The sequence below is a fragment of the Aegilops tauschii genome, chromosome 1 (genome assembly GCF_002575655.3).
Source record: "Aegilops tauschii subsp. strangulata cultivar AL8/78 chromosome 1, Aet v6.0, whole genome shotgun sequence".
Taxonomy (NCBI): domain Eukaryota; kingdom Viridiplantae; phylum Streptophyta; class Magnoliopsida; order Poales; family Poaceae; genus Aegilops; species Aegilops tauschii.
Genome location: NC_053035.3, coordinates 503,156,710 through 503,172,524, shown reverse-complemented (window position 1 = coordinate 503,172,524; position 15,815 = coordinate 503,156,710). Strand labels below are relative to the sequence as shown.

Here is a 15,815-nt window from a genome sequence, read left to right as displayed (position 1 = left end):
TCTCTTGTAGACCCAAGACGTGAACATTCATGGTTCAAACCAATCAAATAATTTTTCTTGAGAATCCCAATCAAATACTCCCTTCGTCCCATAATCTAAGACGAACACAATACTAGTGTCAAAAAACATCCTACATTATGAGACGGAGGGAGTAAATTGGTGGAGGATGTTGGCCCAGCTACATGCTGTGTCGACTACTTTGAGGTGACACGTGATGACAACGACGACCAAGGGAAGCTTCTGCTAGCCCAGTGCACCGCAGTGCAAAGCTGACCTTCTGTTATCAATCCTTCACTGGACGTAAGTAGTACCATATGGTATATTAGCACTTTGTAAGTTGTAACAACCACACAAGAACGCACGTATACAAACCACACGATCGATCTATACTTTGATCGATGGATTCAGCAATCATCACCAGCAACGCACGCATACACTTTATTTGGGAGGGCCTATGCCTCACGCGACTAAGAATTTGTAGTCCACCTAACACCCGTATGAACCGATCCGCGGGAGCTCTGCCTCCTTCGTTTTGGGCCACCGATCCGCGGGAGCTGCCTGGCAGAGCTAGGCCGCCTTCCCATCACCTCAACGGTTCAGGACTTCACCGATCGTTTCCAGGCCCTGGCATGCCACGCGTCGGGTGTGACGGCGCATCAGCGGGCCGACCTCTTCGTCGGTGGACTTCCGGATCACATCCGCGTGGACGTGGAGTTTCGGGGACCCCGGGATCTCCAGACGGCCATGTACTACGCCCGCGCGTTCGAGCGCCGCACGGTGGCCATCCAACAGGAATCACCGTCCCGGGCCGCTGGGTCGCTACCCTGGCCGGATGTTCCCGCGCAGGGTCGGTCTGCTCAGACTTCCGCGGCACCCCTCGCCGCGACCGCGGCGCGCCCGTTCCGTCGGCTCACGTCGGCCGAGCTACTCGAGCGTCGCCGCCAAGTGTTGTGCTTCAACTGCGACGATCCCTACACGCCCGGCCACGTCTGCCCGCGACTCTTCTACCTGGAGGCTGCAGACTATATTCCGGAGGACGCCATCGCCGCCGACCTGGCCGCGCCAGCTGTCGCGAAGGTGTTTGACGCTAGTTGATCACCTCGAGGAGTTCAGCAAGCGCTTCCCCACCTTACAGCTCGAGGACGAGCTGTCTGTGCAGGCAGGGAGAAGTGTTATGACCGACATATTAGGGGCTTAGCCCAGTGGGTTATGGCCCAAGTTATCTTATCGTTATTAGGGGCTTAGCCCAATTATCTTATCGTTATTAGGATCGTTTGCTTAGGAGTCAAGTAAACCTCTCTATATAAGGAGAGGAGATGCATCAATCTAATCAAGCAAGAAGCAATCATTATTTGCTCGGCTTCCCGAAGGGAGCCGGGAGACCTAAACCCTAGCCGCATCTCTCTCTCTCTCTCTCTCGCCGCCATCCTTCTTCCCGATCACGACAGCGCCAGCGCGCCGGCAGCCGCGCCCTTGCCCCCGACAACCCCCTGTCTTCCTCTACAACCTGAGGAGCAGGTCCGGTAGGACCCTGGTTTCTAATAGTTTGATATCCAGAGACTCGGGATCGATCATGTCTTCGTCAACGCCAACATCGCCGCTGCCCATCATCACCACCGCACCGATGACCACCGCCGATTCCCCAACACCGCCGCCCCCGGTCACCATCACCACCGCCGGTTTCCCCACGCCGCCGGCCCCGGTCACCTCCGCCGCGCCGACAACCGCCGTTTTCACGCCGGAAGAAGTCATCAGCACCTTGCGGGATCTCGTGACGGTCGTCCAGGGTATCCACCTGTACCTGGCTGGACTGCACGCACCTCCGCCGGCTGCGACTATCGCCGCCTACGGCCACCCCGCGCTGCCGTGGCCATCCCAAGGCGTGCCTGCAATTGGCGGGGCCACCGCTGCTGCCGTTCCGGGCGGGGCACCACAGCGGGCTGCCACCGCCGCTGCTGCACCTGCAGCCGCCCCCAGTCGCCGCTCCCCTCTGGCCGTAGTGGCCACCTACTGCCATCGCGGCTACTGCCGCGCCCGCCCACTCTCCACAGCAGCCGCTTCAACTCCAGGCGCCACCTCTGCCCAGCTCCGGACTGCCATCACCGGCCGGCCTGCCGATACACCAGGTCTGGTTCCCGCCCTCCCCGTCGCCACTACCAGCTTGGGCGGCCGGGTCTACACCACGGCTCCAGAACAGCTGACTCCGTCCCTGCAGTTCGGCGGGCCATCTGGCTCCGCGGGCCCCTACCCGGGGTACTCCGACCAGGCGCCGCCCGCCTCGCTACTCCGTACCTCCGAGCCAGTCCGACACGGCGCTTCGACCCAGACACCACCGCGGTTCGCCAAAATTGACTTCGCCACTTATGACGGCACGGAGGACCCCCTCAACTGGCTCAACCAGTCCGACCAGTTCTTTCACGGGCAGCGCACCCTCGCATCGGAGCGTACCTGGCTCGCCTCCTACCACCTCTGCGGCGCGGCATAGACATGGTACCACGCCCTCGAGCAGGACGAGGGCAGCATGCCCCCTTGGGAGCGCTTCCGCGAGCTCTGCCTCCTTCGTTTTGGGCCACCGATCCGCGGGAGCTGCCTGGCAGAGCTAGGCCGCCTTCCCTTCACCTCAACAGTTCAGGACTTCACCGATCGTTTCCAGGCCCTGGCATGCCACGCGTCGGGTGTGACGGCGCATCAGCGGGCCAACCTCTTCGTCGGTGGACTTCCGGATCACATCCGCGTGGACGTGGAGTTTCGGGGACCCCGGGATCTCCAGACGGCCATGTACTACGCCCGCGCGTTCGAGCGCCGCACGGTGGCCATCCAACAGGAATCACCGTCCCGGGCCGCTGGGTCGCTACCCTGGCCGGATGTTCCCGCGCAGGGTCGGTCTGCTCAGACTTCCGCGGCACCCCTCGCCGCGACCGCGGCGCGCCCGTTCCGTCGGCTCACGTCGGCCGAGCTACTCAAGCGTCGCCGCCAAGTGTTGTGCTTCAACTGCGACGATCCCTACACGCCCGGCCACGTCTGCCCGCGACTCTTCTACCTGGAGGCTGCAGACTACATTCCGGAGGACGCCATCGCCGCCGACCTGGCCGCCCCAGCTGTCGCGAAGGTGTTTGACGCTAGTTGATCACCTCGAGGAGTTCAGCAAGCGCTTCCCCACCTTACAGCTCGAGGACGAGCTGTCTGTGCAGGCGGGGAGAAGTGTTATGACCGACATATTAGGGGCTTAGCCCAGTGGGTTATGGCCCAAGTTATCTTATCGTTATTAGGGGCTTAGCCCAATTATCTTATCGTTATTAGGATCGTTTGCTTAGGAGTCAAGTAAACCTCTCTATATAAGGAGAGGAGATGCATCAATCTAATCAAGCAAGAAGCAATCATTATTTGCTCGGCTTCCCGAAGGGAGCCGGGAGACCTAAACCCTAGCCGCATCTCTCTCTCTCTCCGCCATCCTCCTTCCCGATCGCGACGGCGCCAGCGCGCCGGCCGCCGCGCCCTCGCCCCCGACAACCCCCTGTCTTCCCCTACAACCTGAGGAGCAGGTCCGGTAGGACCCTGGGTTCTACCAACAACATTACTAACATAGCTACATAAAGCTTCCACGTCTGGGTCACATCTCCACTACGTGCACATACATGGTTGCACTCAACTACTAGCTTGCAGATCCGCTCACACCGCCACCGCCACCGCCGTACATGCTATCTCTGTGCTTCTCCGGCTGCCGATCCACCCGTGCCATGATGCAACACACATAATTTACCTTAAACTTAGCTGGGTAATGCAACTCTACGTGGTTATGACACCATGCAACAAACTAAACATGACCTAATCCTATATGCTTAACTCTAATAATAAGATTAGTTCCAACTTCCAACAGCCACCACCGCTCCGCGTCGGCGGGGCTATAGGACCCTCCTCCTCTGTCTGCCGCACCGGCAGCTGGACGGGTGGGGACTCTAGATCTGCGTTGCGGCATTGTAGTTAGGTATTTTAGAATTATAGTTTTGTTTCCCGGCGGCGATGATGTGATGGCGGTGGTGCCTCTATGTAGATTAAGAATAAGGTTTCCCAGCCTCCTAGTCCACTTCGTCTGCACTGGCCGACCATGTAGAGGAGGGTTTGGGGTCATTTGGTTGCTGCACTTTTGGAGTGGTGGATCTGGTTGTGTCTTCATGTTGTGCAAGTGGTCTTTGAAGGAGTCTTTCGGCGGAATGGATGACGCAGCTTTGTGTCTTGGTCCTTTTGCTCCTTCTCCGACTGACAACATTCGGCCAGCTACGACATCATCGGGGAGCTTGTGAGGTTATGCCTTCCCGGATCTGATTTTATAGAGGATAATGCGAGGAACGAGGCAATGCACCATAGTAAATACTCGTGTCATGTGATCGGGAGAAAATATTGCGACCTAAAAATGTTGTGCCAGCACAGACAAACAAAATATGACTTCTTAATTGTCATTGATCGCATTTATTTATGACTGGTTATGATTTCTATAAACAAACATGATTGATCATGGGCCAGATTCAACTTGTTTTAGGAAGTGACATGATGAACGAGCCAAAATGTACTAGTATGAACTCTCAGCGTGTGATCGATAGAAATTATCAAGCAAGAACCTCGTGGACAGGATGGAGAGAGGGAAAACCAGCATTATTCGCATGGTTTTTGTTTTGGAAAACACCAGATTTGGGCAGGTCATAACAAAAAAAACAATACCTTGCAGGCTATAACAAATAACACCAATAGTTGTGTCAACTTTAGCAGCGAATTAACCCACATGTTAGATCGGCATACATGGCGTGCCTGGCAATAGATTCCTGCCGCTCGACGTGCCACAGCGGCAATGCCTATCCGTCTGCGGTGGTGTTCATATTCGACTCGAAAAGCCGATTCAGGCGATGGTGTTGGTGTGCCCTCGATTCAGGATTGGTTGCTTCTAGCGTTTTTCGTTGTTCATCTCCACGGCGGCGACGGTTGGCAATTGATGTTGGCTTGGTTTGCGTTAAGGCCCCCCCGGAACCGGATTGTATCTTATTTTTCTTTGGGGGTCTTTTTGCATTTGTGTTGGGACATCTGTTGTCTCTCATGGTTTCTCCGTCTGTGCTATGTTTGTAACTGACTCTGGTTAAGAGCATCTCAAGCCGTTCAGCCTCCAGGGCGCCGAAAAAAAGCGGTCTAGGGACGAACCGGCGCTAGATTGGCCCCTGGAGGCGACCTAGCTCCCAGCCACGCCCCCAGGTACCGTCCCCCAGCCGCGGCAAATTCAAACGTAGTCATTCCCGCTCACAAAATAGCCGCCACAAATCCGGCGATCAAGCGGCCACAGTTCGGCGATCGAATGAAAAGTTCGGCGTACAAAAAAAAAAAGGACGCGCGTGCGCATCAGACGGCGAGGTCGGCCTCCGGCGTCGGCGGAGTCGGCGTGCGCGGGCTTGGCGGGGTCTCTGTGCTGGGCGGCGGCGGCGTGGCTTCTGTGCTGCGGGGAGTCGCGGCGTGGCTTCTGTGCTGCGGGGAGTCGCGGCGGTATCATCGCTCGGGCTTGGCGGCGGCGTCGGCATGGGCGGCGCCGTCGAGGGAAGCTGGTTCAGGATGAGGCCACGCTCCGCCAAGTACAAGGCCTTGACCGCCTCGTTGTTGCTCTGGAGCATGTCCGCCCCACCCAGCAGGAATGCCAGGTCGGTGTTTCTCTTCTTCGCGGCGACGTAGGTCGAGCTTGACGGCACTGCTCGACATCAACGCCGACCACCGCGCCTCGGTCTTCTCTTCACATAGGGCGGCCCGGGGCCTGTGCGTCGGCGAGGCAATGCTCGATGGACTCCTGCACTCGAGCGGTAGCCGCGTCGGCGTGTTTCCCCTTCTTGGCCCCTTTGTTGTCGTCCGGACGCCCTTCTGACGCGCCTGGCGTCAGCGCGTCCGGCTTGTAGGTCTCCTTGGCCTTGCCGAGGGTGCGCCGGACTTTCGCCCACTTCTCGCACTTGTCAATGCGCTTGTAAACGTGGAGGTACTTGAATTCGGCGTCGTTGTTGCCCTGCCGATACATGGCGAACATGCGCAGCAGCTGCGCGGAGGAACAAACAGTTGGTGGGCGCGCACGGCGAAGAGAAGCAGGAGACCGACGTGCCATACCTGATCCTCAACGCTGGCGCCGCTCTCCGGGCAAGCCGCGACCTCCTCGACGATCCCATGCCATTTGTTGCACGCCCCCTGGATGAGCCCCCAATGGTTCGCCATCGCCTTCGCCCCGCGCTGCATGTAGACGCCTTTACAGTAAGGGTCGACGAGCTTGTGCTCGTCGAACTCGGCCTTGATGTGCTCCCAGTACGTCTCGATGCTCTGGTTCTTGCGGTGGTCGGGTCGAGGCAGACGACTTTCCATGCTTCGGCGAGGCATTCCTGCTCCTTGGACGCCCACTTGATGCGCGGCTCGCCGGACCTGGCCGCCCGCTTCTTCCTGCGCCTCCTCACCGGAACAGTCGCCGGCTCCTCCTCCTCCTCCTCCTCCTCCTCCTCCTCTTCATCCTCCTCCTCCTGCTCCTCCGGCTCCTCCTCGCCGTAGACGTAGCCGAGCTCGCCGTCCATGCAGCCGCTGAGATCCACCGTGTCGTCCGGGGTGACGAACCCGGGGGACGCAGCGGCCGCGGCCGAGCCTGCCGCGATGATGTCGTCCATGTCGGCGTCGGTCTCGTCGGTGTCGCTGAGGTGCGAGAAGGGCAGCGCGCCACGGCGGAAAGGGGGCGTCGGGGAGGACGCGTAGGCCGACGGCGAGTAGTTGTATGGAGGGTACTGCACGCCGGCGAAGGCGGGCGAGGGCGTGCGCTGGGCCGGGTGTCCATGGGGGAAGGTGACGTTGGGGTTGAACCCACCGTGCGCGTCCCCGTCGGCGTAGCCCGGCGATGGCGTGCATCCCCATGGCTGCGGCGACGGAGAGCCGACACCTTGCTAGCTCCAGGGCGCGTACTGGGCGTGGCTGCCGGGTGGATTCATCATCCCCACGCGAGTCGCCTCGGCCTCGGCTTGGTCCGCCGAAGTCGCAGCCGCACGCGCCGCGTTGTCACGGGCCTTCTTGGCGATTGCCCTGTTCCGCCGGTCGGCGGTGACAGCCTCCCGTGCTGAACTTCCGCCCTTCACTCGGTGTTTGTCATGCCCGGTGGCTTGGACGGCGGCGCCCTCGGCTTCCTCTGCTTCGGCTGGGCGACGAAGGCGGTCGCGGTTGCCGCAGCGCGAGGGACGACGTACTTCTTCGGCGGCATGGCGGCCGGCTGGGAGGCGAGCGGGAGGAAGATTGGCGGGAGGAATGGAGAGAATGGGAGGGAAGTGTGGGAAAAGCGAGAAGAGGCGCTCGACTCGCCGACAGGGCGGCCCCACTCCCCTTTTCGCTTGTGCCGGTGCCCCAGGCGCCCCCCAGCGCGCCGGGTTCGGCTCGGGTTCGCCGGCACCAGTTTCGGCCCGAGCCGGCGAAAAACGGGCTACTGGGGGCGCGACTGGGCCGATTTTTGGGCGCCGGCGCGGCAAAAACGTCTGGGAAGGGCCTGTTGAGGGCGCGGCTGGAGATGCTCTAAGGTATATGCAGTTATCTTAAAAAAATGTGTCATCCAATTTGCCCTAAAGGGGCCCTTCAGGGGTCGGGCCCATTTGCATTGCTTTTTAAAACTCTTTTTAGGTCGTGTCTTTCTTATTCCCTTGTTCATTTTTTGCTACTTGAGATTAATGACGACCCCAACCCTAGTCGCCGCCGCTGCTGAACCATCTCTCGTATTCGTTTTTTCTGTGGGGTCCATCTCTCGTGTTCTATAACCAACTGGCACGCTGATTCAAATTGGTTGGTGTGATGTCTCGAATGTTACTGACAGTTGGGCTTTAATTTTAGTCACTCCATTTATTTTTACTGCACATATAAGATTTATTTGAAGCCAAACTACTCAATGTTTAACCAAAATTATGTTATAAAATATCAACATGTACAATAATAGAGTTATATATTATGAAAATTAATTTCACGATGCATCTAAAGATATTAATTTCGTTTTGGGAATGGTGATATTTTTTATGAAGTTGATCAAACTTTATAAAATTTGACTTCAAGACAAATTTTATATGCAAACTAAAAAGAAACGGACACAATTGCGAGATGCATGTTCAGGTCGATCTTCCCATGAACTAATCCACGCACTAGAAAGGAGCTCAGCCACAAATTTATTTGCGGGTTTTCCTTCGCGGTCAACAACAGATTGTCGTGTGTGTGCGCTCCACCCATCCAAAGTTGTGGTGGCCAATAGACCCCTAGAGGACACGGCATGCAGTTTTTCTCCATTGACAGACACTTCACTCGGTAGACACTGTACCATGGCCCGTATTTCTCCAGGCGAGCCGTTGAATGGGTTCGCTCAACACCCTTCCCAGTTTGGTTGTACTGATTCTGTTTTCATGTGGCCTTAATACGCCCATGCACCACCACTCCATGCCTGCACCTGCACACACAAGCCAAGCCAGGAGCAACGCAATGGCTGCAGCGACCTTCCTCTTCCTCATCATCCTACTAGCTGCATCCACCACGTCCTTCGTGGATGGCGCGGGCGAAAGATCCAACGGGAGCTGCATCCTGGCCGAGAGGGCCGCACTGCTCTCCTTCAAAGCCGGCATCACAGGCGACCCCGAGAATCGCCTCGTCTCATGGCAGCAACGACACCACGACTGCTGCCGGTGGAGCGGCGTCACCTGCAGCCGCCGGACAGGCCACGTCGTCAAGCTCGACCTCCGCAGCGGTTACCATTTTCCAATTTCAGAATATTATCTCTCTCGTCTGGTTGACCCTCAAGACTACTCCTTGCGCGGAAAGGTTTCTTCTTCTCTGCTTGCTCTTGGGCATCTCAAGCATCTCGACCTGAGCTGGAATACTCTTCTTGGAGATGCAAAGGCTATGCCGGGATTTCTGGGCTCTCTTCAGAGTTTAACTTATCTCAACCTCTCCAACATGGGTTTTCAGGGCAGAGTGCCTCCTCAGCTAGGCAACCTCTCCAATCTGGTACGACTTGACATAAATGGCCATTACACCACTGATCTATACTCAAACGATCTATCTTGGTTGGCCCGTCTCCGCTCGCTAGAGCATCTTGACATGAGCTACATCGACCTCAGCGGAGTTGTTGACTGGCTCCATATTGTCAACGCCCTTCCCAATTTGGTTGTACTGAGTTTGCCTTCATGTGGCCTTAATAAGGGTAATACTCCATCATCACTTGTACACCACAACCTTACACTTCTTGAGGAGCTTCACCTCTCTTTTAACAATTTCAGCGGTCCAGCTGCATCCAACTGGTTCTGGGATGTAACTAGCCTCAGGAGTCTAAGCTTATGGTGCTGTCAGTTATCAGGCACGTTTCCAGACGAGTTGGGAAACTTGACCTTGTTAGAGGCCTTTGACATTGGAGCAAATAACATCAAGGGGATGATACCAGCAACACTGCAAAATATGTGTAATCTGAGGTCTCTAAGTCTTACCTATAACAACATTGGCATGGACATAGCAGAGGTGATAGACAGGATACCCAACTGTTCTTGGAATAATTTTCAAGTGTTGTTTTTGAGCGAGGCCAACCTCACTGGCACGGCATTACAATTTTTGTCAACCCTTAGTAGCTTAAACATGCTTGATGCCAGTCTCAACCAATTGAGCGGTTCAGTGCCTGTGGAGATTGGCGCCCATACAAGTTTGACTTACTTAGACCTTGGGAACAACAAGTTGAGCGGTTCAGTGCCTGTAGAGATTGGCATGCTTACAAATCTGGCTCACTTAGACCTTGGAAACAACAGCTTGACTGGAGTGATTTCAGAAGATCATTTTGCTGGTTTGATGAATTTGAAGTCTCTTCACTTATCCTTTAATAATCTGGAAGTTATTATTGACTCGCATTGGGTACCTCCATTCAACTTGGATTTAGCATCGTTATCATCTTGTCATTTGGGCCCCCAGTTTCCTAATTGGCTTCGAGGGCAGAGGAGCATCAATTTCCTTCATCTTTCAAACACGGGCCTAGTTGGTAGGATCCCAGATTGGTTTTGGACTACCTTTTCTGAAGCTGCATCTTTGGACATCTCCTTGAACCAACTAAGTGGCGAGCTGCCACTCAGTCTGGAGTTCATGTCAGTGATCTTTCTGTCGATGCAGTCAAATCTTCTGACTGGTTTGATACCCAAGTTACCAAGAACAATTGAGTTATTGGACATATCGAGAAACTCTTTAAATGGGTTTGTGTCCAATTTCCGAGCTCCACAACTGCAGGTTGCAATTTTGTTTTCTAATTCTATATCCGGGACTATTCCCATGTCAATTTGTCAAATGCGAGAATTGCAGGTCTTAGACCTTTCAAACAATTTGCTTTCAAAGGAACTTCCTGCTTGTGGCCGAACAGAGCTGAAACGGTGGAACCCATCTAACAAGAACTCTTCAAGTTTCAATTCAATGAGTTCTTTCAGTTTGGAAATCACGACTCTTCTCCTAAGCAACAACAGTTTTTCAAATGGATTTCCTTTGTTCCTAAGACAATGTCCAAGACTTCTTTTTCTCGACCTGACTGAAAACAAATTCACTGGAGAATTACCTGGATGGATTAGTGAAGCCATGCCTGGTTTGGTTATGCTACGGTTAAGATCAAACAACTTTTCTGGTCACGTTCTAGTTGAAATAATGGCACTTCATGATGTTCGTATTCTGGATCTATCCAATAATAACTTTTCTGGGGACATACCAAAGTGTGTAGGGAACTTGAAAACTTTCACGGACACAGCTATTGCCAGTGATGCATCATTTGATAATCCTTTCTTTGAAGGATACAGTGGTGCTACACACAGTTCCATGGGTATGTCTAATGGTAGCTTCACAGTGGTGATAAAAGGGCAAGTGCTCGAGTATGGGGAGAATATTGTATATTTGATGAGCATTGATTTATCTTGCAACAGTTTAACTGGAGAAATCCCGAAGGAGCTAAGCTCCCTTGCCGGGCTAATAAATTTGAATTTATCATCAAACTTGTTGAGTGGAAATATCCCATATAATATTGGCAACCTTGGATCGCTGGAGTCTCTTGACCTCTCAAAGAACAAACTTGGTGGTGAAATTCCTCAAGGCTTATCAGATTTGACATACCTGAGCTATCTAAACTTGTCATACAACAATCTATCGGGAAAAATACCCTCGGGGCATCAACTTGACATCCTCAAGACAGATGATCCAGCCTCCATGTACATTGGTAATCCCCTTCTCTGTGGACATCCAGTTCGAAATAAATGTACTTTTCCTCCTAGACATCGGCCAACTAGGGAAGATTCAGCAAGGTGGCATGAAGATGGCTTGTCTGAAATGGATTTTCTTCTTGGATTAATCATTGGTTTTGTGGCTGGCGCTTGGATGGTATTTTGCGGGCTTCTCTTCAAGAAGAGATGGAGGTATGCTTACTTCAGGCTTCTGGACAAGTTGTATGACAGATTGCATGTCATCTCTGTTGTTACTTGGCGGAAATGGTTTGGGAACACCGGCACAAAGTAAGCAAGAAGCACCAACGATATTGCTACTCGAATAAAGGAGGTGATGAACTTATTGTATATTCAGTGGCGGAGCTTCATGGAGGCCACAAGGGGGCCATTGCCCCTCCCTACTCTAGGAAAACTATCCTAATTATTAGGTTTGAATACCCATTATTTTTTAGAGTTCATGCATAACTTATCTTCTTCGTCTGCATGGTGTATTCCATGATTTCATCCCATTAGGAGATTGTCTTTTGAGTTGCTTCGACGTGCATGCGTTACTGTCAAAGGTTATTCACTAGCTGTTGCTGCCTAGAGCACCGGATGAACAATTATATTTATTCGATTTGATTACCATCCAAAAAAATACTAAATCCTAAAAAGTGCAGGTGCACTTTTTTGCGGTCTCGAGCGCACACCCTTGGTGATCGTCGGATCTGGATCCTGATCACCAGGCGTTCCACGGTCGGATCGGACCCGCACGGCTCCAACCAAAACCCACACGTCGCCTCCACTACACAACTCTTATCCCACGCCACTCTTATTCCGTTGGCAGTACCCCTCGTATGAGCTACCTGAGCACCCAAGCCACTGCACCACGGGCCCAAATGCCAATCGTGACCACCAAAACAGCAGGGTAGAGCATGGTCGAGTAGACCAGCAAAAACCCAACCACGAACCACGAACTGCAGACCACCAGCCAATCGCCCACCCAGCCCGGGAGAAACCCAGCATCCTCCGCTCAGTGGCCCCATAGACGCCCGACCCCATCAGTCACAGAGTTAAAGAATGGCTGGACATGTGTTAATGCAACAAGCGGTTGGTCAATCGACAGCAGGGTAAAACTGGAAACGGTAAATGCATCGTGCGGTTGAAAACGCCTAGCACACGCAGGTGCGGTTGAATGGCGGGTAGTCCTCGATTAGAATCTCTAATAAGACTTATATATTTACAAACGAAGGGAGTAGCAGGCAATCACCATGTATGATTCAAAGTCTTGCCCCAGTCAAAAAGGCAGTGACGGACAGATAGCAAAGGTCTATTTTTTCTTTTCTTTTTGATGAAAAGGTGGCACACGCCAGCAGAAGACTCCACTGGTCTAATTGACGAGGAACAACCCGACCCGACCTGACGCTTTCCCCCCAAGGCAGTATCAGCTTCATTAGCCCAGCCTAGGCCAATGCCATGGCTGCAGCTAAAGTTGCTCTTCCTAATCATCATCATCATCATCATCTTAGCTGTAGCCTCCTCCGTCCACAGCGCCACCGAAAGATCTAACAGGAGCTGCATCCCGGCCGAGAGGGCCGCGCTGCTCTCCTTCAAGGCTGGCATCACAGGCGGCCCGGACGATCGCCTCGTCTCATGGCAGCAAGGTGCGCACGACTGCTGCCGGTGAAGCGGCGTCACCTGCAGCCGCCGGACAGGCCGCGTCGTCAAGCTTGACCTCCGCTACGATAATCCAATTCCAATATATGATTATCTATCTTACCCTGCAAACTACTCGTTGCGAGGACAGGTATCTTCTTCCTTGCTTGCTCTCCCACGTCTTAAGCATCTAGATTGAGTGGGAATATTGTCCTAGGAGATGCAAAACCTATGCCAGAATTCGTGGGCTCTCTTCTGGGTTTGACGCATCTCAACCTCTCTCTCAAAGATGGCTCTCTCGAAATTAGTGCAACTTGACATACATGGTTACATCAACACTGGTCGTCTCTACTCAGATGATATATCTTGGTTAGCACGTCTCCAATCGCTACAACATCTTAACATGGGCTCCATCGACCTCACTCGAGTCATCGACTGGGTTCATGCGGTTAGCGCACTTCCCAATTTGGTTGCACTGACTCTCGATGCCTGTTGGCTCAAGGACAATAATGTTCCATCGTCACTTGTAGGCCACAACTTTACGCTTCTTGAGGAGCTTGATCTCTTATAACCTTTTCAATGGTTCAGCGGCATCCTATTGGTTCTGGGATGTAACCAGCCTCAAGAGCCTTAACTTAGAGCATGGTCAACTATTAGGCCCGTTTCCTGACGAGTTGGGAAACTTGACCCTATTAGAGACATTTAACATTGGAAATAACAACATCCGGGGGATGATACTAGCAACAATGCAAACTATGTGTAATCTAAGGTCTCTAGATCTCAACTTCAACATCATCAGCGCAGACATAACAGAGGTGATAGGTAGGATACCCAACTGTTCTTGGAATAAACTGCAAGAGCTGAGTTTGGAGTATGCCGACATCACTGGCGTGACATTACAATTTGTGTCAAACCTAAGTAGCTTAACCATGCTTGATGTCAGTGACAACCAATTGAGCGGTTCAGTGCCTGTCGAGATTGGTGCACTTACAAATTTGATTCACTTATACCTTGGATACAAACAACTTTAGTGGTGTGATATCACAAGATCATTTTGTTGGTTTGATGAATTTAAAGTCCCTTGACTTATTTGATAATAATTTGGAACTCAATATTGACTCGCATTGGGCGCCTCCGTTCAACTTGCATCGGGCATCATTTTCATCTTGTCATCTGGGACCCCAACTTCCAAAATGGTTTCAACTGCAAGGGAGCATCAATGACCTTGATATTTCAAACGCAGGTCTAGTTGGTAGGATCCCAGATTGGTTTTGGACTACCTTTTCTGAAACTAGATATTTGGACATCTCGTTGAACCGGCTTAGCGGTCAGTTACCACTCAATCTGGAGTTCATGTCAGTGATTACTCTATCAATGCAATCAAATCTACTCATTGGTTTGATACCCAAGTTACCAAAAACAATTGAGGTATTGGACATATCCCAGAACTCTTTAAATGAGTTTGTGCCAAATTTCCAAGCACCGCATTTGGAGGTTGCAATTCTGTTTTCCAATTCTATAACCGGGACTATTCCGACATCAATTTGTCGATTGCTAAAATTGTGGGTCTTAGATCTTTCGAACAATCTATTTTCAGTGGAATTTCCTAATTGTGGCCAAAAAGAGCTGAAACAACGGAACCCATCTAGCAACAACTCTTCAAGAGTCAATTCAGTGAGTTCTTTCAGTTTGAAAATCACTACTCTTCTTCTAAGCAACAATAGCTTTTTGAGTGGATTTCCTTTGTTCCTACGACAATGTCCAAGTCTTATTTACCTCGATCTTGCTCAAAACAGATTCACTGGAGAGTTACCTGGATGGATTAGTAAAGCCATGGCTGGTTTGGTTATGTTACGGTTAAGATCGAACAATTTGTATGGTCACATTCCAATTGAAATAATGGAACTCCACGCTATTCGTATTCTGGATCTATCCAATAATAACTTTTCTCGGACCATAGCGCAGTATCTAAAGATTTTGAAAGCTTTGACTGGATATGTAATTGCTAATAATACAGTATTAGATAATCCTTTCAAAGAAGGATATGTAGACAAATACTCATTCATGGACATGGAACTGTATTATAATGATAGCATCTCGATGGTGATAAAAGGGCAAGTGCTTGAGTATGGGGGGATATTGTACATTTGATGAGCATTGATTTATCTTGCAATAGTTTGACTGGAGAAATCCCAGAGGAACTAAGCTCCCTTGCTTCTCTTATAAGTTTGAATTTATCATCGAACTTGTTGAGTGGAAATATCCCATAAGATTGGCAACCTTCAATCACTGGAGTCTCTTGACCTGTCAAAGAACAAACTTGGTGGTGAAATTCCTCGGGGCTTGTCGGATTTGACATACCTGAGCTATTTAAATTTGTCATACAATAATCTATCTGGAAGGGTACCCTCAGGGCATCAACTCGACACCCTCAATATAGATGACCCAACCTCTATGTACATTGTTAAGCCTGCTCTTTGTGGGCATCCAATTCCAAGGCAATGTCCTGTCCGCCTAGAGATCAACCAACCAACGGAAATCCAGCAAGGCTGCCTCAAGATGGCTTGTCTCAAATGAATTTTCTTCTTGGATCAATTATTGGCTTTGTGGCGGGCGCTTGGATGGTGTTTTTTGGGCTTCTCTTCATGAAGAGATGGCAGTATGCTTATTTTGGACTACTCGACAGCCTATATGACAGTTTGTATGTTATCTCTGTTGTTACTTGGCAAAAATGGTTTGGATCACGGGTGTGAATTAAGCAAGAACTACCAAAGATACAACTACAAGATTAAGGGGCATGGAGAACTTATTGCTATATTGTATTGTCAAACACTTTACCATTTATAACTTATTGATGTACTGTATTGTATCTTTGAAACATAGGTGGTAGTTGTGCATGCCACAAGGTTTCGTCTCATAAAATAAATGTAT

The 15,815-nt window shown here is 51.6% G+C and overlaps 1 protein-coding gene and 1 pseudogene across 1 annotated transcript; both read left to right on the top strand.

Annotated features, from left to right (window-relative positions):
- Positions 1 to 8,387: 8,387 nt before the first annotated feature.
- Positions 8,388 to 11,871, top strand: LOC109782184 (receptor-like protein EIX1). The gene has a single exon (XM_020340786.4). It carries the CDS (start codon positions 8,443 to 8,445, stop codon positions 11,539 to 11,541), a length of 3,099 nt encoding a protein of 1,032 aa, XP_020196375.3. The 5' UTR covers positions 8,388 to 8,442; the 3' UTR covers positions 11,542 to 11,871.
- Positions 11,872 to 13,272: 1,401 nt separating this feature from the next.
- Positions 13,273 to 15,815, top strand: LOC109782185 (receptor-like protein EIX2; annotated as a pseudogene).